General features: G+C 47.2%; 2 protein-coding genes across 2 annotated transcripts; both read right to left on the bottom strand.

Moving 5' to 3' along the window:
- Positions 1-5,513: 5,513 nt before the first annotated feature.
- On the bottom strand, positions 5,514-8,480 carry mrps23 (mitochondrial ribosomal protein S23). The gene is made up of 5 exons (XM_018748547.1): positions 8,310-8,480; positions 7,837-8,016; positions 7,540-7,617; positions 7,247-7,370; positions 5,514-6,695 (listed from the first exon to the last, which is right to left on the bottom strand). Exons 1-5 carry the CDS (start codon positions 8,351-8,353, stop codon positions 6,561-6,563), a joined length of 561 nt encoding a protein of 186 aa, XP_018604063.1. The 5' UTR covers positions 8,354-8,480; the 3' UTR covers positions 5,514-6,560.
- Positions 8,481-9,313: 833 nt separating this feature from the next.
- nos2b (nitric oxide synthase 2b, inducible) lies at positions 9,314-19,498 on the bottom strand. The gene is made up of 25 exons (XM_018748513.2): positions 19,443-19,498; positions 19,207-19,266; positions 18,370-18,518; positions 17,694-17,856; positions 17,510-17,601; positions 17,285-17,426; positions 17,042-17,181; positions 15,774-15,948; positions 15,279-15,380; positions 14,925-15,119; positions 14,689-14,771; positions 14,308-14,452; positions 13,402-13,506; positions 13,220-13,269; positions 12,920-13,094; positions 12,610-12,742; positions 12,332-12,410; positions 11,842-12,032; positions 11,500-11,669; positions 10,812-11,022; positions 10,586-10,673; positions 10,370-10,491; positions 10,071-10,219; positions 9,553-9,747; positions 9,314-9,364 (listed from the first exon to the last, which is right to left on the bottom strand). Exons 1-25 carry the CDS (start codon positions 19,485-19,487, stop codon positions 9,314-9,316), a joined length of 3,210 nt encoding a protein of 1,069 aa, XP_018604029.2. The 5' UTR covers positions 19,488-19,498.
- Positions 19,499-20,054: the final 556 nt, after the last annotated feature.

The following is a 20,054-nucleotide window of genomic DNA, read 5'->3' as shown; positions in this document are numbered from 1 at the left end:
AAAGCCAGAGCAAAGGCATCTCTTGTGGAGCCCCCTGGTGGCATGCACAAACACAGAAACACACAACACACCAGGCTGGATCAATACCCTGATCTTCGCTGCGGCGTACGGAGGGATGAAGGAAAGGAGACTCACGGAGGGGCTGCAACTCTGCTTGCACTAAGTAAGCCAAAGCAGATATTGATTTTAGCTCCATTTAAAGTGCAGTTCCGCCACCCAGAGAGGAGAGAGTCGCATGGATCTCTCAGGATTCTCCACATTCTACTTCCCACCTTCAGCTCACTTAAAGCAGCATGCTGAGGGACATCCTCAGAGTAATTGGCTGTTACTGAAACATTTTTTTAAGGCTTAATCTCTCAGCAGTCATTAAGAGGAAGAAGGAGCAGTGAGAACACACACCCACATGGTTCTGCCTCAAAGCCTCCCAGGGTGTTCTGGACCATGTACTTCCCCCTGTAATGAGAAACCCTGAGTCCTGGCAGGGCTGTTTATCTCAAAACAGACTCCTTCCTTGCCATTATACAACTTCCGTACCAGGGTAGCCTGGATGGAGGGATGCTAAATCACTGCTGTTTGAGCAGAAAGACGAGTCCCTGGCTGACAGACACGGTACAAGTCTGGGCGGAGGCAGACCAAGCGTCTCCCCGCTCGTCGTCAACAGCGCCAGGCCATATGAATAATATATACGGTGGCATTTGCTGCGGAGGGCTTGAAGTGGGGGATAAAGGGATGGCGGAGCCGGTCATCGGATGCACGGCGTGACAATCGTTCGTCCTCGGTTGTCATGGGGACCCGTTTATTTATTCACCTGCTCATTTTATCGGGGGGGAGGGGGGGGGGTTGTTAGAGGACTGAGCCTTTGGGGTGCTGCGAGCGATGGCGGCATTAAAACATCCTCATCTGCTGCCGCATGCCCTCTGAGTGGTCGTCATGCTCCCCCGAGTTTTCCTACTTTCACGCCTCTTATTTTCTAATTCCAGCCACACCTGGGCCTTCGCTGGAGCAGAAGAGCCGAGCTCCCTTCACGCATCTCCCCTCGCTTGCCAGCAGTCCCCTCCCCCCAGCTGCACCCTCTTCACGCCGCACTTTCTCCAGCCTCCGCACCCTTCGCCTTCGGCAACGCCATCGTCGTGCCGTCGATCGCGCAGAAAACTTCGGCGTAGGCACCGCAGGCTGGAACGGCTCCAATCGGGGCGCCTTCGACGATAAGTCGTACCGAGGGTGCGCCGAGCTCCGTTGGCACACTCGGGATTTTCCAGACAGCGCGAGTTTCACGGTAATTTTCCACATTTTAATTATATACTTCACTTCAAAATCAAATAGAAAGCGGAAGGGAAAAAAAGTCAAAATCAAGGACTCGGAGAGAAAAAAAAAAATACATATATCAGTGAGAATTTAAATAGGAAGTACACTGCGACGAGCATCTGTCCTTCAATTTGCTACAGAAGCACTGAACTGTGCAGTGTGTGTACTTGAGGAGCTCTGGAGCACTCGGGGCTGAGCGGAGAGGGGGGGTGGAGGGGGGGGGGCACAAGTGCAGGACTACAGCACCACTCGGTGGCGGGAGAGAACGCCAACTCCACCTCACCACAGATCGCTCGCGGCTCCAGGCTATTATTCAACAATGACATTTCCCAGCCAATCAATATCTCATCATTGGCAGTCAACGCAGGCTGAACCGAGTCTTTGGGAAATTGTATGAAGGCTATTGTGTGAGGCATCAGTTAGTGCCTGTGCGCGCGAGTATCTGTCTGCCCGCGTGTCCACGGCTGACCGCCCGCACTAAGTATATCCTCAGCATTTTCCAACATTGTTCTTCTCTAAATATACCACAGTTAGCAGCTGGTTACTGGCGCACGGCCAGCGTTTGCCGTACGTTTAAACGCAAAGCTGCCATATACTCCAGAGAGAGCAGAATTCATATCTTCATGAGTCGCGGGTGAAGGAACTGTGGACATTCGTTCATTCTTCAGGGACACGCGTGCTGTCGCTTGCACATAATGCCAAAGCCAAAAAATAAATAAATAAATAAATAAAGAAAGAAAGAAACCACCAAAAAACAAAAAATGCCCATCAGCCTGAAACAGTCAAATGTCAGTCACGGTTCAAAAAGCTATTCAGCTCTGAGAGACAAGCAGAGCTAGTATTTTTCATTCCTCTTTATCGCAAGACAACGCTATTGAAGGAGGGGTTGATGGAAAGAGATGCACTGATAAAGAGGGAATTTATAGCAAATATTAGGCACAGGATATCAAAATCCAGATAAAAACAAGTCACTCAAAGCTGCCTTCCCCAAACCTCCCAGGCTCTGATACAGTTACATTTGAGAGCTGTCCATCACGGTGACTGACAGGCAGCTCCTTATCACGGACAATGGAAAGGCAAAACAATTAAGGCGCTTTCAGACATTCAGACGTTTTAATGCTGAGGAGATGAGATATCTTTCTGTCTGCTAGGAAGAAGGAAGACAATGAAAGAGCTGAACCAAAAGAAAATAGTTAAGGGTCTATTTAATAATTTGCATGGCAGGAATTCGTAGATACAGACGAAAACTAAACAGCTCGGAAAGGTTCCTAAATGCATACACGCACGCATCACCCGACACTTCCAAACGGAAATCAAAACAGCACTACTGAAAATTAACTGTCTGAAGGCAGTCGTGGTATTACACTTCCACCCACCAAACCTGGCACCAGTGGGGGATGGGAGGGCCTGCCAGATCCTGCCCTTATGCAGTCAAGCGAGTCATCAATTGAACAAACTTCTGAATGTTAAGCTTGCATAATAAGATACTTACAGTGATTTACCCATTTATAGAGCTGAGTATTTCTGTGTCAATTAAGGATAGGTACCCGGTAAAGAATACTGCAACAAAAGGCAGACGTAACGTGCTTCTTTCAATTATACGGCCACGACTCCAACCACGCTACCCGCTGCCCATGCAGTCATGCTGCTATGGTCATGGCACCGTGGTCACACCACCATTGGTCATGTCCTACTCTGCACAGAATGGAGGACGTCTTACCACCATGTTTGTTCCATTTGCGCTGTTAATTGGCCTTTCTGGCACGACCTTCGAATCTGCCTGGCGTTCGCTCCTAGAGGGCTGTGCCAGGCGCTATAAACTTTTATCCTCACTCCACTTGAATGACAGCAAGAAAAGCATTTTGATCAATTAAATTCTTGTCCACGCTCAATTGGCGGCATTTATACCGCCTGATACTTGCCAGGAGTCCAACCGAAAACTTAATTACCTGCTTGAGAAGACGTTTTCAAAAGGGAACGCGGAGAGAAGACGAGGTATTTAAACACTGAGCAGACGTACAGCTGCGTCTGCCGCTTCCCGCTGCATCCACCGCCAGCTTCTTCTACAACATTAAGTCAGTTCTGGCTCGCGTCCGGCGCACTGAAGAACACACCACAAACAAATTCACCCCAGGATACCTTGCTCACATTTTGGCGACAGTGACCATGATTACACACTGCAAAGACAAGCTGATTGAGGCTCATTGGGGGAACCCAGCCTTGACGCAGCACATCCTGTTGAGAGTAATCCAGTCCAATTCTTTGTCGAAGCAAAAAGTTTGATTTAGATTACCGAGGTGTTTTGATAATTGCTGAACTCTGAATTTTGATTCCTACCTTTTCAGCGTTTGTAACTCCACAAAGTGCTTTAGCCATGGCTGACACACAGAAACACGCACGCACACACACTCGCTCGCACAGGTGTTGCAGTGCCAGTACAGCCCTTCAGTGACCACTGAAGAGTACAAATACGCTTCCTAAGCCACCCCGAGGTCTCTAAGTAGACTAGTGGGCCTTTTCCCCACCTTCACTACTGTGCCGCACATTCATTGTCAATTTATCGTCTACAGTGCGGGACGGACAGCCAGCGACCTGCATTCCTCCCCTCTCGCATGTCATCTTGCGGTGATCGTTTGTGCCGCTGTGTTTATTACTCGGCTCCACAGCCGAGCCAGTCTCCTTATCAGCCGCAGGATTACTTTCCAGTTGAATGTGCGCGGACAATCAGTGCTTCCATTATAGTGGAGATATTTCTCCAGCAATAGGGTGTTGGAGAGGGGGGGTGAAAACCTTCAGATGGGTAGCCACTTTCTCAATACTCCACAAAACCCTAAAGGTTAATAATTAGACACACCAACAAGGTCACTACTTTTAAGAGGTTGTTAGCCTGATCGCCAGTGCCTGCTGTTGAAGATAACAGGTGAAAAAAACGATCCTGAAAAGAACCCGGTTTTTCCAAAGATCAAGACTGCGGTATCATTTCTTCCACGCGGCCTTCCTGTACTGGTTGTTTTTAACTGGGCATCATATGATATGCAAAATGAAGCTGTACTATGTAGGTTGGTAAAAGGAAAAATTACAGACCTACATCTATCCACACAGAATGAATACACAAGACATTGTCAATATCCATTAATATTTAAATATTTAAATTAGAACAAAGAAAGCAAATAATATTTTGCTATTCATATTTATAGACCAGACAGCAGCATTTAACCAAAGCTTACAGACTGCAGTCATTCCTGATGCACCGGTGCTTATCTGTCCCCGCTGTCTGCTGGGGGGGATTGATGGCTGAGGGTCACACCCATGAATGGCTCGCTTTAAATACCTGTTATCGGTCGCTCCCATTCACAGCAGCGTCGAGACGCAAAATGCAATCCATTGTTACACACGCCAAGAACAGCTGTCAGGCTGCAACAAAGGAAAACAAACAAGCGAACCTGGGTGCGACATGAGTCTCTGTGTTCGCAGCTGCATCTCTGAGACCCGTCAGGGAGGTGAATGGCCTGGTGACGCCTTTAGAGCCAGGACCCGAGAGGTTCGGCCCGATACGAATTGCCCGTACTGCCCTGCCATCCATGCTATCTGTTCCATCCTACAGCTGGGGGATGAGGGGGGCAGTTCTCAGTTTTTCACAATAGGAGGTGCTGTCATGCTGGCCTCAGCCAGAGGAACAGCAAGCCCTTAACAAAGGCCAGTGGCACAGTCAACATGCTGATAATGGAAGCAGCTTGGGTGGGTGGGGGCAGGTCAATCAGACACAAATAGCAAAAAATCATGAGATCATCATGATCCACCTTGCTCAGGATCCTCCAAGACCATAACGGCTGCAGACTAGATGGTAAAGCATTTTCCTTCCCCCGACCACATCAAGCACATGGTTACCTCTTAGGCTCCACACCTCTACCATGAAATCAGAATGGATCCAGAAACTCAGGGTAGTACAAAGAATCAAAGAAAGAAAACCATACTTACACCACAACCTTGATGAACTTATAGGTCTCCTGACACTGAATTTCTTGTTGCCAAGTCTGTGCCAGGTCACATTTACCAAGAGTCATTTACTGATTATCTCAATTGCGATATCCAACAGTAACAGTACCTTAACCCTGAACAGACCCCCCCACACACACACACACACACACACACACACACACACACACACACACACACACACGTACGTGCATACAAAACTGACTTTCGTCTCAGGATTTGACCTGGTCACCCTCTTGTTTATCAGCTATCCATCTGCATGATGGCCTTTCAAGCCATGCAGTAGTTTTACCTCCCTCCTAGAGTATGTGTGTTCAATGAACACATATACTGATGAAAGGTATACATCTACATTTCAGGTAGAAACACTTTGCCCTGCATTATAACAATAACCTCAAATGTTTATTACAAGCTATTCAATGTGAATATAAAAAGTGTTTGCAAGACCTGCTGAAGATCGCTAAATGCTACTGTAGTGTATTATTGTATTGCTGTGGAAATACTGTTACACTTACCTTGTTGCCACCAGTATCATTTCTCTGAAGTACTGCAGCATCAGTCTTCTGCTCACTGCAATTGCTCAAAGCTACACTAATGCCTGTTAAACAGACTGCTTTACTGAACTGAGAGTTTTACATCAAAGTGGCAAGGGGTAGAAGGACTAAAGTGGAGGATCACAAAAACAACCAAATTCTTGCTTTACTGATGTAGCAATCATGCCCATGGCCACCACATCTTTTCACCCAACGAGAACCATCACACACCTTGTACATGCTGTGTTCCTTTGTTCATATACATTCACAATTAAAGAAACACCAGAAGATTTGTTCTGGAAAAAAGTCTTGAAGTTGTTGCAGAGAGACATTCCTCTGTGAGGTCGACAGAAAGGCAGGACAGTGATGCAGGAGAGAAACTGTACACAAGGGTACGTGCTCAAGGCATTGTCCTTCCTTCAAACCACTCATCTCAAGGTCTGACATGGTGAACCCGAGGGAGTCGTCCATTAAACTACCAGAGTGACAACCGTCGACACATGAAGTTCCAGAAGGCCTGCACAGTCCTGTACACTGCAGACACTTGGGACACGGAACAGATGTTGCTCCACGTGCACATCAGGGGATAGGATGAACTGAGAGACAGGTGGATGGGAGGGGCAACAGGAGCCTTTCTAATAGTCATGTCAATTTTTCTAACCACCTCTGTCCCCTCAGTGAAAAGTAGAAACTGTGTGGGAGGCTTTGCCGCAGAACAATGTCTCATTACAGAGTTTCTGTGGTGCCGTCCTGTACCTGCTCCCCCTCTGTCTCTGCCTTGCTGGGTGTGTCTGTCTGCTGCTCTGACAGCATGTCCGTTAGCTTCATTCCAAGTACAGGGTCCCGACTCTCTGACGCCACCTGCAGGAGAGGTACAATGAGCTGGAGAAGCAGTAAGTTTTGGCACGCTTCTCAATCACACTCTTCTGGAAGGGTCAGTGAACTGTGAAGTGTATGAAAACTGATCAGTTACAAACATTTCCCCCTTACAAATAAAGGAATATTACAAGTGCAACCTGAGGAAAGTTTTTTTCCTTTTGCTGAAGGTAACACTCTGGGTATCCTGCATAAAAATGCTTAAGCCAACCCAAAAATCAACACCGTGACATGGTGTAGGCTCAGCATAAATTACAAGTACAATAAACGAAGTAGTACAATAAATGGTTTCTGCCAGAAATCTTGTTATCCCGGGTGATAAAGCAGCTTTTCATCGGCAATCTGTCAACCTTTTTAAAATAACACAGCCGTGGTTTCAAATTTCATAAGCGCCCGCTTGATTAATATGGCGTGTGTTGCTTAACATTAACCGTAAATGTTACTCGCTTTTTAAAACCCGTGTGATGGACCATCAGGCTTATAAAGTGCTGGGTGATAATCCGCCGAACACAGAGATTTTGAAGACTCCTACAGACCCCAGGGGTGCCTCTCCTCCGCAGCACGACACCTTCGGCCAGAAGCGCCCTCCCCGTCTCCTCAAAGAGAGCCTCCTCTGGCACGTCTCCCTGCTTCTCCAGCTCGTTGTACTTCTCCACAAACCTATACAGCACAACAGAAACACGGTCAACGAAAAATTCTCAACGCTGCCCTATATAAAGGACTTTCTATCGCCTATAAACTTAACAGCTCTGTTCAACTTTTCAAATACAGAAGACAAACTCTCTAAACGTGCGGGAACGAACACTATAAAAATGCACGTACTTCCTACCTTTGGGAAGTGGAGACAAAGTTGGATTTGAATAGGTCGAAGGCCCTTGGTCCAGTAGTGTAGACTGCGTAAAATTTTCTTTAAAAGAAAAAGAAGAAAAAGAAAAAAAAGGGAAACTAAGTCGTTTTACAAGATTAAATGGAAGCACTACAACATGGAAGGACAGCGCCGCCTAGAGGCGTTTACGTCAAAGTACAGCGCAGGTGGCGGTAAAGAGTGAACTGGCGTATGAATAAGTGTTCGTAAACGAAAAGAGACCGCTTTACCGCAAATATTTTAAGCGGAACATGGACTTACGCTCTAATGACATCTTCTTTGTAGAATATGTCGGGCACTTGCATCGTCACCTTCCCGTATCTCTTCACCAGGGGCTTCACGTACAGCGGCTCCTTCTTCGGGTGGAACGCGGCGTACACGTCGTACCACACGGGCTTCTCGGCCTCCTTCAGCACGCCTGCGCGGACCAGGTCCGTCATGCTGGACACGCAACGAGTCGCGGTTTCCGGAGGAGGAGGAGGAGAGTGCGTTTCGGAGGGAAAAAACAAAACCAAGACGAGCACTCTGATCAATTCATTCATTCATTGCTGCAACCAGCCCCGTCCGTAAAGACCTTGCTTCTACAAAATAGCAAAAATAGCAAAAGCCATGCAATGAATTTTGCATAAAAATGGCCAGACGAGAGGTCCCACTGAGGTAAACCCCAGCGAGCACTAGTGGCACTAGTTAACCTTGAGCCGTAAACAACATGATTATAATTTATGTAGACTTACCGCGAGAAAATCGTGCCAAACTTCTCAAGTCGACTTCCAGCCATCACCTGGCTATAAGTACAGTACTTTATTATTGTGTTACACGTAAGAAATAAATATAATGAAAGCTTTTTGCCAAGCTTCAGATTTACAGAAGGAGTCGCTTCGGCACTTCTAAAAAAAAAATAAAAATCAAGATGGCCGAAAAACTTCCGGTGAATTGAAGCACTTCCGGGTCGTAAGGGCGTTTCCTTGGAGAAGACGCTGTATCGCTAGGTGGAATTACGAGCGGCGAGGGTAAACGTACGTGTGATTAGGGCTAAGCGTGAGGGTGTACTTTGTTCACTTTTAGTAGTACAACACAGTGGGTTGGGCCTTTTTTTCCATTTTTATTTTGTCATAAATCTTTATTACAAACATATTCACTCATCATGTACTGTAACATAACAAGTCACCCAATAGACAAGCGTACAGGTCTTAAGCTTTAGAGTCTAAACGTTTAGTGGCTCCTTGGTTTTCTTCAGCTTAACGCTTAAAATGGTTACATTCATATGCAACACACCTGTGTAGTTAATGTATTATAAATTGTACCATATCCATTACACATACTATCACTTCCTGTTTAAAGAATACTCAGAATCGTAACAAAATATACAGGTATTTTATCTGATGTAAAAATGTTGTTTTTCCAAAGTGTATACATGAGACGTAATGCGTGTGCTGTGCTATGGTAGAAAAAATACATTGTGTCCATAGTATCGAAGGTATCTGTAAAAATAATAAAAAACAATGTGCAAATATAATTAATTCAGAAAAGTACACGAACAGAGGTTGTAAGGGTATGATGGGTATATTGTTGTCATCCATTCGGTTTAAAGACTGCAGACAGAAACTGTGTTGTGTCTAGAGAGAATCAGGAGAGCCAGAGTGGGGTTGAAGTAGCTGTGGAACTCCAGACTTCCTTTCTTACGGAGCTTGTTTCGCTCCACGGACTCGCAGAGCAAACACGTTAGGTGTGATCATTCTTATTTCTGAAATGTTACTCCAAATATATCTTCATGGAATCTCTTCTCAGTCTGAGGCAAGCAGACAAAAAGCAGAGACGAAATAATACGGGTTATGTGCTGGCAAAGTGAAGAGCACTTTTTGCAAATAGAGAGAATAATGTTTACCATGTAATTCAGACTTTGCACACGGAAGACAGAAGAGGCTCTGTTTAGTGACTGCTACATTGTCAAGATGTATTTTGGAGAAAAACAATCACCTTGAGCTGGATCAGGTATTCTCGAGCCTGGGCAGAGCTCATATCCAGCTCCCGGCCCAAGATCTCTTGGACCGCGCACGCCACATCGTGCACCATTTCCACATTCCCGCAGACGTACAAATGCCCCGAGCTTTGATGCAGGATTCTCACCACCTCACCTGCCAGCTGTTTCCTCAGGACATCCTGGACGTAGACCTGATCGAAAGATCAGAGGGTCAAAATGAAACGCACCAAACAGTAAGACTACAAAGAAACAACGGCAATAACACTAAGAGAAACCAGTAGGATCATAAAGTTTTGAGGAGTTAAAAGTCCAAAGGACTGAGCAGCTCTGGCTTGTGGCCACAATGAGATACTCGCTTGTTCGATTTCTTCAGAGGCTCAGATTTCAGGGTTTTGGTCAACCAAGCAATGGGCATGAAATGGAAGTATGGGAGTGCAATACACGCATTTCAAACTTTTATACACAACTGCTTGCCGGGGTGATATACAGTAAGTTGAGGGAAAAAAACACTTGCTTTTGGTTGCCCAGGCTGGCGAGAATATGCTGGAAGAACATTCTTCAGCACTCCCTGCCGCTTCATCTCCAGGGTCTCCTCGCTGTAAAGGTGGTCTTTGTTGGAACTCTGGCAGCCAAACACCAGGGTCATGGCGGCACACATCACCCCTGCAGTGACAACCACACGAACTTCACATGTCAGTCTGCTTTGTTTGTTTCCAAGTTTACTTGCGGGCAGCAGATGAGCCCAAGCGAGTCGTCAAGGCTGTGTTGAGTGAAGCCTTGTGCACTGTAGTCATTAACTCTACTAAACATCACCTTTGATTTTCATGTCATGTAGCCGTTGTTGCCAAAAGCTCCTAAAGGGGGCAATGCCACTGCCTGCCCCAACCAGGATGGCTGGAATGGAGGACTCTGGTGGAAGGTGGAAGCCACTGGACCTGCAAATGTGAGGCACTTCCAGCAATGCAATATGACCAGATTCACTTAGAGACACAAAAAGAAATATTCATCAGATAGACTGATATCCCATACCTGTGTATGAAGCAGGGCACCATGTCTCCCTCCTTGATGGTGTTCATCCAGGTGCTGCAGACCCCATGGTGTAGAGGACCATGTCCGTCTGAAGTTTGGTGGTCATAAGTCACAACCCAGGAAAAGACCAGTCTTAATTTCAGTGAAAGCCTGTGGAGTCTCTCAGTGGTGTTTCTTTGCTGGTGATGAGCAGTGTGTGATACCCTTAGAAACATGCACTCTGCACCTTGGGTTTGATATTTGACCACAGCCACGGTGAGGTGGAGCTCTCGGGGATGGAGGTCAGGAGAGGAGCTCATGGAGTAGAGCCGGGGCTTCAGCATGGGTAGCTGGCTGAGGAGGAAGGTTGTCGTGATCGCCAAAGAAGGGAACTCTTCCAGAACATCCAAGAAGGTGGGTCTGTGAAATTCCTTCCACGCGCAGTACTGCTTAGAGTCCTGCATAACGGCGAAACATCACACAAAGCATCGTCAGATTCACACCTCTGAACTGGTGTTACTACGAAAGCGATGCTGTCAGCGATGCCAGCTTTTACCTTCATCTACATGTGTGTTGGTAAGCAAACAAAAGTGAGAGGTGATTCCAGGACACTTCAGATCCTGAGCTGTTGACAGTTTCAGGTCATTGCTTCATCTGGACTTGACTGGCAAACAGCATCGTGAAAAGAGATTGGGCTTGTTGACTGAAATATATATATATGTGAAATGACAGGAGAGGTCCTGCTTGTTGTACCCTTGAGAGTGTACTCAACCTGCTTTAGTGGAGTATTTTACAGTGGTGCACACTAAGCCATTTATGTGATATTGGATGGAAATATTGTAATTATAAAAAGACATATTTAAAAGGGCTGTTGGTTATCTGGACTGGAAAGGGGGAGTGATGGTACGGATATTCTGTGCAGCCTATGGGTTTACCCGAGCTAATGTGAGCAGCTGCTGCCGGTGACCCTCCTGGCCGGCCAGCTGAGACAGTTTGTAAAGAAGACTCTGCACGGGGGGTGCGGTAATATCCAGGAAGTAGGTCAGTGCTTGGGACAGAGTGCATGCTGGGATATGTTTGTCCGTCTGCCAGCTCTTATCCCCATCTACAGCAGAGAAAGAGATGATGTGCCATTAAGAAACCCGGCCATCTGTGCTGCTGGAAAAGGATATTAAACTCAGCCCGAAACAAAAACGCATCATTCTGCCTTTATTCCACTCAAATCATTTATCAAAGAACCAACTGCTGTGCTCTTTGTGAATGGGAAAGGGCCGCACCCAGGCCGTAGTCAAAGTGGTACTCCAAGCGAAGGCTCTGATTGGTTGGGGGCGCATCTAGGAGGTGCTTGAGGATTCCGGTGACCAGCCGTGCCGGGTTACCGGGAAAGACCCCGATGTGCTCCCCCGGGAGGCATCGCACGCCCTCCACATCGCCTTCGCTCTCCAGCACCACAAGGATAGTGGCACGACTGGGAACAAGGGACAGGGTCATCGTCATTATCATCAGCATCATCTTTGTGTTCTATATCCATACCGAGGTTCCAGATATGCGTAGGCAGCGAGTGGCAGATACTCGGCAACCAGACTACCCAGTGCGCAATAAGAGCCATGACTATAATTAAAATAGGGAAAAAAAATCTGCTTCCCGTGCAGGACAAATTAAACTGTCTATCAGGACTCTAGAGGCGAGTCGGTGTGTGCGCCGGACTCGAGTGATTAATGAGAACAGGGTATTAAAAATGGTCAGTGACGCATGTCCGTACTGCACCTTGACTTTGAGCTATTCAAATTCTGCCTCCTCTTTAGCTTCATAGGGAGAACTGCTTTGGAGTGTATACTCGAGAGGGCTGCAGAAAACACCGGACAAGACACATGAAAGAGAACCCACTGTGCCAACAAATGCCATCGGTAATACTGAAGAACAAGGACGTCTGGTTGATAGGTGCTGTCACAAATCCTGCCAGGGGCCTGTGCTTTCATCTGGCGTGGCTGTCCACAGCAGCACACGATGTCACTTCGTCTGTGGAGGTGAGGGCGACGAGGTACCTGTGATGCGATCCTGCGTGAAACTCTCAGGTTGCACTCTGTACCTAGAGGGGTCCCAGGTGTGTGTCGGCCGCTCTGTCCCCGAGAGCTGGACCGTGAGCAGGTTGTGGATTCCAAACTCCCGGCAAGCCTCCTTCATCCAAAAACGACACACACCGTTTAGAGGTACTGCGGCACAGGTGCATGGTGAAGTGCAACAGAAGGAAATGCAGAGAATTTAACTTAATGCAAAGCGAAAGCAAAAGAGAACCGTAATTCTGACCCCCAGCGACTGGCAGGCTCTCAGCAGCCATGTCCAGCACTCACTCACCTTGAAGGCAGCTCCTGCCCAGGCAGAGAAAGCCTCTTCTTGCCCGTCCAGCTCATCGCCTTCGCCGGTGGGAGTCACACGCCTGCCACCAAGGTCTTCCAGCTTGGCATCCACCTCGTGGGCGAAGGCGCAGAACCGTGGATACACACGCGAGCCCAGCCCAAACACGCAATACCTGGCCAACAGGAGACCCGGGGGCTGCTCAGTCAAACCCGTGTGCTCCCATGCTCATGCTGCCCAGATCCAACATCAAGCAGGAACAGGCAAAACACTCTTGGAGCCACAGCACCGGGAACAAACCTGAATTTGTTTCTTAGGTGCTTTAAGGCAAAAAGGTGCCTCCTGAAAGTCTGCAACACAAAAGTTTAAAAACCATCACAGGCTGAAAACTCATGGAAATGTATCAGGTCAATGAGGGGGATCACTGCATACATCACACAGCTGGTACAGTTACAGCTGCTCTGCCTGCTGTTGACGCGCACCTTCCCGTTCTCCGGGGCGTCTCCATTGCCGAAGGTGCTGGTTACCACCGCCAGGAAGTCCTCCTTCTCCAGGTCACCAGGGTTGTAGTCCTCCATGCACAGGACCTGTGTGCGAAAATGGGATGGCGTCGGCTGAACAAACACAGTGGTTCCCCCAGAACGTGGTGTTTATCATCTCACTTACTAAACTGTACGATACTGTAACATGCAAAAAAACGCAGGTACCCTCACTGAGGAGCAGCTTACATAGCTTCACACAAATATCCAGCTGAATGTTCAGGGAACTCCTCCAAGTCAGGACCTGCAAGCCTTCGCAGTTTTACACTGTCTGACCCACTGAAGATCACATGCTGACCAAACGGGGAGGATCATTGACCCCCCCCCCCCCCCCCCCCCAAAATCAATTCAGACTTGATCTCTCATTGTGTTGCATTACCAGGCCAAGGATGGGAAGTTGGCCTTGGACCACGGAGGTTTCTTTTTACCTCCTTTGCAAGTCATAAGAGTCTTGCTTCTGTCTCCTGTTCTCCTTCTGGCCCTGTTTCACACTTTCTTTAAACTATAATTCTTCTATAACTTAATATTGAGTGTCTCTGTTCTTTTACCATTTGTCTTCGTTAAAGCAAAGGACACTATAGAAAAAGAAACTGAACTGAAGCAGTTCAGGGAACTTTGGGTACTTTGCTCAGGGGCACAATAACAGAGCTCCGCTTGAGATCTGAACCTGCAATAGTCTGCAGGTTCTTAAACCACAGTCTACTTCCCAGATGCAAAATGCAGTGAGTAAAGATGACTTGCTGCACCCCTGATATCATCATATTGTTTCATCCAGTTGTGAATTTAGTGTCACTCAGGTGTAAGGATGGAGAAATAGAGCAGCCTAGGGAGCGGAGGTTGGACTCCTACCCTGGAGCTGAATGCGCAATTCAGCATGGAGTTGAGTTTTTTGGCCAAAGCCTGTGATTTGCCAGTCTCCGTGGCATATAGCACTGTGCTTCGCACCCTCGCAGTCATGGCCTGGTGCATCAGCAAGGAGCAGAACAGTGCCGCCCTGCAGGAGGGAAAGCGACATGCTTTTGGAGGGAAAACGTTTCACACTATTTTGTCTCTGATGCTTTTCCTATGTTAGTGGTCATGGCCTTCTCAGTGGGAACTTCCCAAAGAGCTTTGCTCTAACAGGAAAGGTCCCCCAAATCTTCCCAAAAGTCTAGTAGCACTGATGTACCTTGCTCCAGATAAACTGATGTTCGAGAGGATTATACAAAAGAGATGGACTTGTAGCCGTACCTGGCTACCCCTCCGAAGGAAACATTTCTTTTCCTTGGTCTCCGCTTCTTGTCTCTCCAAACATGGGTCAACCAGGGGTCTGGCTTTGAACCATCATCAATGAGAAATGCAGAGCAAGGGCAGGTTTCAGCTGTAAAACCTTAAACTAATAAGAACTAAACAGTAGAGCTTCAGGTCTTGAATAGTATTGAATCAAGTGAAAAACAGCTGGATAGGCGAGGAAACAGTAATGGTACCTGATAATAAAAGTATGGGGAGAGGACATAGTTGACCATCTCCTGGTGGAAAACAGGTGTGAGGGAGCCGGACATAGGTGGCACCAGCCAGGTCCAATCTGCTGGACAACCTCCCCGAAGCTTAAACTCAGCCTGCATGTGCCTTATGAAGGATTCAGCTGCTGAGTGGTGGTCCGTTATGGTCACGTTGTGCTTCTGCATTCCCCAAAGAAAGATGATCATGGAAACCACTCAACATGAATCATGACTCTTCCAGATCTCTGGCTGGAAATGCTGCTGTTATGAGACACACTGTTTGAAGCGTGTGGAAAGGAGAGAGAGGGCAGCTCAAGGACAAGGAGGCCATCGGTTTACCTGGAAGCTGTGGATTACCGCGACGTTGATGGCCACCAGCGCCTGGTCCTTCCACAGCGAAGACAGATTGTGTATCTCCAGCCCCATCCTGCGACCAACTTGCTGTGGAAGTTACGCACAGGAAACAGAACATGACCAAAGGTGGCCCAGCGTGCTGTATGAACCCGAGCCGTGTCACAGGATAATAAACTGCTCTGAAACACTATTTCAGACTGCAAAACAAGAATACACAGTATTAATGGAAACTGTGATGATGAGGAACGATTAAGATCCTCTTACTTGCAAGCGTGGCACATCTTCACAGGAGTAAAATTAATTAATTTTTTCCTAAAATTGACTTGGGTCACAGACGGATAGCCTATTTTTGGGGCTCATATAGAGCTATAAACTGTAATATGGATTAGAATAGTGCCTCCAGAAGAAGACTGATCTGGGAAAAACGTTGTGTCTTCGTCTGCTTTAAGGCAACTGGCAAAATCCCTTGAGCACTGTCACCTCCAGGATGTTGTAGCGCTGGGAGTCACACAAGTCCCTCACGCCGATCTCCGTTCCCATATACCAGCCGTTGAAGGGGCAGCCGGGGAACTCCAGGCCGCCCATTTCCAGCAGCATGTTGGAGACCGCAGGGAGGGCATACCATCTGAGCTGCAGTTCCTGGAACCACTCGTACCTACAGAGGTGCAGAGGGGTGCATAATCACGCTATACAGTTGAACCAAAAAGACACCCCCGACCCCTGGATTAGACCGACTCTATTATTTTTTAAAATGGAAAACCAAGATTGTCGGAAATGTATTATTCTAACCAACTTTTAACGAAGGAATCCTCAAGGTTAGACTCTGTTTATATCTATTGTCACGGTGTTGTGACATGAACAGGACAGAAAATGTGGCAAGAATACATTAGAAGATTTATTAATGTCCCGGAGTGATGCAACATTACAAATAACTCTGAAACGCTTCCGACGCTTGTCCTGACAATATAGCGATGAAGGAATTCCCAAATTAAATTAAAAAACAACCTAAAAAGGCCGAGGAGATACGACCATATTGTTATAGACCAGCTGGTGACCTGGGAATTTATTTGATTAATTTGTTAATGTGAGAGAGCCACATACTCACATTTAAATTTATTTATCTGACGCTTTTTTTCAATATTTCAATCTGCCATTTAGCTTGTGAAAACTAAAGAGCTAGAACTGGCCGTCTGGTTTTAAGTCCTAGGTATTTAGACAGTGTGAAAAGATCACTGCCCCCCACCCACCCACCTACCTACCTCTCAGCCCCCAAGGCAAGATTTTTAAATACAGGTGGTCCTCGATTTACGATGGGGTTACACTCCACGCAACCCATCGTAAGTCGAGAATGGATTTAATACACCTAATACACACCTCTGCGTGACAGACTGAGAGATGCGGATCACTGCCGCTGCCCAGCATCGCGAGAGAGTATCGCTCCGCTTATCGCTTGCCCGGGAGAAAATCAAAATTCGAAGTACAGTTTGTACTGAATATCTATCACCATCGTAAAGTCGAAAAATTCTAAGTCGAACTATCGTAAGTTGGGGACCACCTGTAGAAAATAAAATTGTACCCCATCCAGTACCCCCAACTGGGCTCCTCGATCAAGGTGGCCCTCAAATTCCAGCGCTCTATCGGTTTCAAAGGTTTCTTTCCACTTCCAGCCCTCGAAGGTCAGGGCTGGAGGTGTGACTTATTGAAGTGTTTAAAGAAATATTTGTGTTTGTCTTGTTTATCGGACTCACTGAGGATGCTCCATCGGGACCTCTAGAACGAGCTCTGGGGGAATTTCAAAGATTTCAGGATCGCCTCCGTTGGCCTGCAGGACCAGTGGTAGCACATCAAAGCGGCCGTATCTCGGTGTCCATCCCAGCTGCGCGCAGAGCTTCGGGAAAGCGAGGGGCGTGTACACGGGTTTACTCCTCACAGCTCCGTTTTGCATTAAAAAAAGACAAAAGCACTCAGAAGGGAGTCCTGAAGACGAGCACCTCTGCGAACTCCACGTTAGCCGGGTCCCCCCGGATGCTCCCATCCGGCATCCGATACCCAGCGTATCGCACCAGCTGGCTGTTCCACACCCGGAAGTCACGTTTCCTATCCAGCCTTTGGGGGAAAATGGTAATGGCCGACCTGGGCAGAAGAGAATCGAGAGGATTTCAGGGTTCAGATTGAGTGTGGAAACAAAGAAAGCGACCCCGCGCGACCGTACCCACCTCAGGTTTCCCCCATTCGTGGCAAACCGCATGTGGCCGCACAGGAACCGAAACATGTCCCGGGTGGTCCGGCACTTTCGGGCATCGAACACCTGCGGCGGGGAGCTGACACGTTGGCATCGAAAGAGCAAAGTGCACGAGCGCGTAAGGCGAGTTTGCGGCAGCTTTCGTGCGGACGGCCTACGTGTAAGTTCGCCCACTGGATCCTGCCAATGCATCGTGCTGCATTCCGCCAGGCGTGTTTGGCTCCGAACGCCAGCTCCTCCTCCGTGAGCTGATAGGTTCCCGTGGCGTCTATCTCCGCGGCGACAGCCTCCACTCGAGCAAGGTGCTCTTCAGTTTTCGGGCTGTGGATCAAAATCATTGCCGAGTCAAGTGACTCATAAGCATCTTCGTTCCACACTGCCGTAGGGTGGAATAAAGATGTTGCCAAGCTGGAAATCCATAATAGGAAAACTAATTCTTTTATATTTTACAGCTGACAATGAAATATTCGTATCATCAAAATGTTAAGTACTGACAGAACAACAAAATGGGAAATCGCTTCATACTGCCTAAGGTCTGTGTCAGCCGACAATTTCCAAGCAATTCTAACCAACACCAACAACCGCTTGTCCCGAGTGGGGTCACGGCAAGCCCGAGTCTACCTGACAGCGCAGAGTAGAGGGACACCGGTCCATCGGAGGGCAGCCCAAGCAGGGCTCGAACCCCAGATCCGTCGTACGGCGGGAACCAGCCAAACCTGCCGCGCCCCCCTCCAACCGATCCACATTTTCCAAATAGTCATCTGCAGTGTGTCGGACTAAAAGCTGCCGAGATGTAGATCTAACTCGAATTAAGTCACCTGTATGAATACTTACGTTTTCAGAGAGTTGTAGTATTGATTGATGAACTCGACAGCCTGCACAAGAAGGTCCTGCGACGGGGTTGGGTTTCTGCTGGGCTCCGCCACCAGCGACTTGGGCATCGCAACAGAGCTCTGACACACCTTTGGACGGCAAGGCTGGCTCTGGGGAAAATGTGTATTTCAATGAATAGGCTTGGGGGCCACTGATGTAAGGCATATTACAACATATGGAAGAGCTGGCAGCGGGACAGCTGGTAGTGTAGTGGGTAGAGCTACCTCCTTTGGACCCAAAAGGTCGCAGGTTTGAATCACACCTCTGGCTGTAGTACCGTTGAGCAAAGTAATAATAATTACCCAGCTGTATAAATGGGTAAATAATTGTAGGTAGACTAACATTGTAAGTTGCTTTGGAGAAAAGTGTCAGCTAAATGAATAAATACTGTGTGGAGTTTGCATGTTCTCCCCGTGTCTGCATGGGTTTCCTCCAAGTGCTCTGGTTTCCTCCCACACTCCAAAGGCATGCTGTTCAGGTTCCCCCCTAGTGTGTGAGTGACAGAGAGAGTATGTGTGTGTTCTACTGATGTATGGATGAGCAACCCAGTGTAAGCAGTGTATCTGGCAGTGTAAGTCACCGCGGTGAATAAGGTGTGTGGGCTGATAACTACGTAGAGTTCATTGGAAGTCGCTTTGGAGAACAGCGTCTGCTAAACAAATAAATGTGAATATAAGAGCCTGTTAAGAAACTTAAGTAACTGTACAGCTTCGGGATTCTCTGGGAGCATAATGCAAATGATCCTTTCAGGCTTGGCACCTCTTGAAGGTGGTGAACAGTGGAGAAGAAGGTGTGTACCTTGACAGCTCTGTGATGCAAGGTGTCTTCAAGGGTGGAGCCATCACACAGGTTGTGCACCTGTAAAGAAAATGGGCATCTGAGGAGTCTCAGGTTCGGAACAAAAATGGGTCAAACAGCAACCGAGCGACCGACCGACCGATCGATCAGTCCGTCAGTCCAACCATCAATCGATCGATCCTTCAAACACCCATCTATAAAACATGTAAACAAACAGCAATGTGCCAAATGAATACCAATATTGCCTCCTTGCCAGCTCTCTTCCCTTGCAGCACTTTCATCCTCTTCCTTGATTTTCTCAGCAAACTGCGGCACACAAAAACAGGAGATTTAAGAAAAGAAGAGAAGACGAAAATGAACATTTACTAATGTAAGCGAAAAAATAATAATTAAAACTGCTCGGAAAAAAAGTACGGAATTTGACCGCCTATATAAAAAGCCATAATGGGCACTAAAACTTAACACGACAACATTACTGCAAACATGTTAAGTGAAATACATATGAAAAATGGGTTAAATAGGTTAGAAAATATCCTCACGAGTGATATTGCCAGGATCAACTCTGCTGTGTTTTCGTGTCTCTTAAACAGCTCGCACAGCGACATTTATAGGTCTCAGAGACAAAAAAAAAAAATGTTGTAAAAAAAAAAACACTTGGATCCCATGGAAAACCTGGAGTATTACAGTAATAGTATTCAGTCGGAGGGAATGAATCGAATGGCTTTCAAGTGCTGAGATAAACATCTGACCCCCCCCCCCACCCACCCGCTAATAATGTGAAAAATGTACGAATAAAGGTCAGAAATCCCCTTGCAAAAAGAAAGGAAATATTCAGTAGTAAAATTAAC

Source organism: Scleropages formosus, chromosome 10 (assembly GCF_900964775.1).
Source record: "Scleropages formosus chromosome 10, fSclFor1.1, whole genome shotgun sequence".
Lineage (NCBI taxonomy): Eukaryota > Metazoa > Chordata > Actinopteri > Osteoglossiformes > Osteoglossidae > Scleropages > Scleropages formosus.
The sequence above is the reverse complement of the archived record's forward strand: the minus strand, read 5'-3'. Positions and strand labels throughout refer to the sequence as shown.

Bases quoted from the DNA above. Each gene is read 5' to 3' on its own strand.
- mrps23 (XM_018748547.1), bottom strand. From the start codon at position 8,353: ATGGCTGGAAGTCGACTTGAGAAGTTTGGCACGATTTTCTCGCG. The intron at 8,017-8,309 runs GTAAGTCTACAT...TTGCGTGTCCAG, and splicing joins TTTGGCACGATTTTCTCGCG to CATGACGGACCTGGTCCGCG. The intron at 7,371-7,539 runs GTAGGAAGTACG...TGTGCTGTATAG, and splicing joins TTTGTCTCCACTTCCCAAAG to GTTTGTGGAGAAGTACAACG.
- nos2b (XM_018748513.2), bottom strand. From the start codon at position 19,487: ATGAAAGTGCTGCAAGGGAAGAGAGCTGGCAAGGAGGCAATATTG. The intron at 19,267-19,442 runs GTATTCATTTGG...TTTTCTTTACAG, and splicing joins CTGGCAAGGAGGCAATATTG to GTGCACAACCTGTGTGATGG. The intron at 10,674-10,811 runs GTGCAGAGTGCA...ACCAAACTTCAG, and splicing joins GGTCAAATATCAAACCCAAG to ACGGACATGGTCCTCTACAC.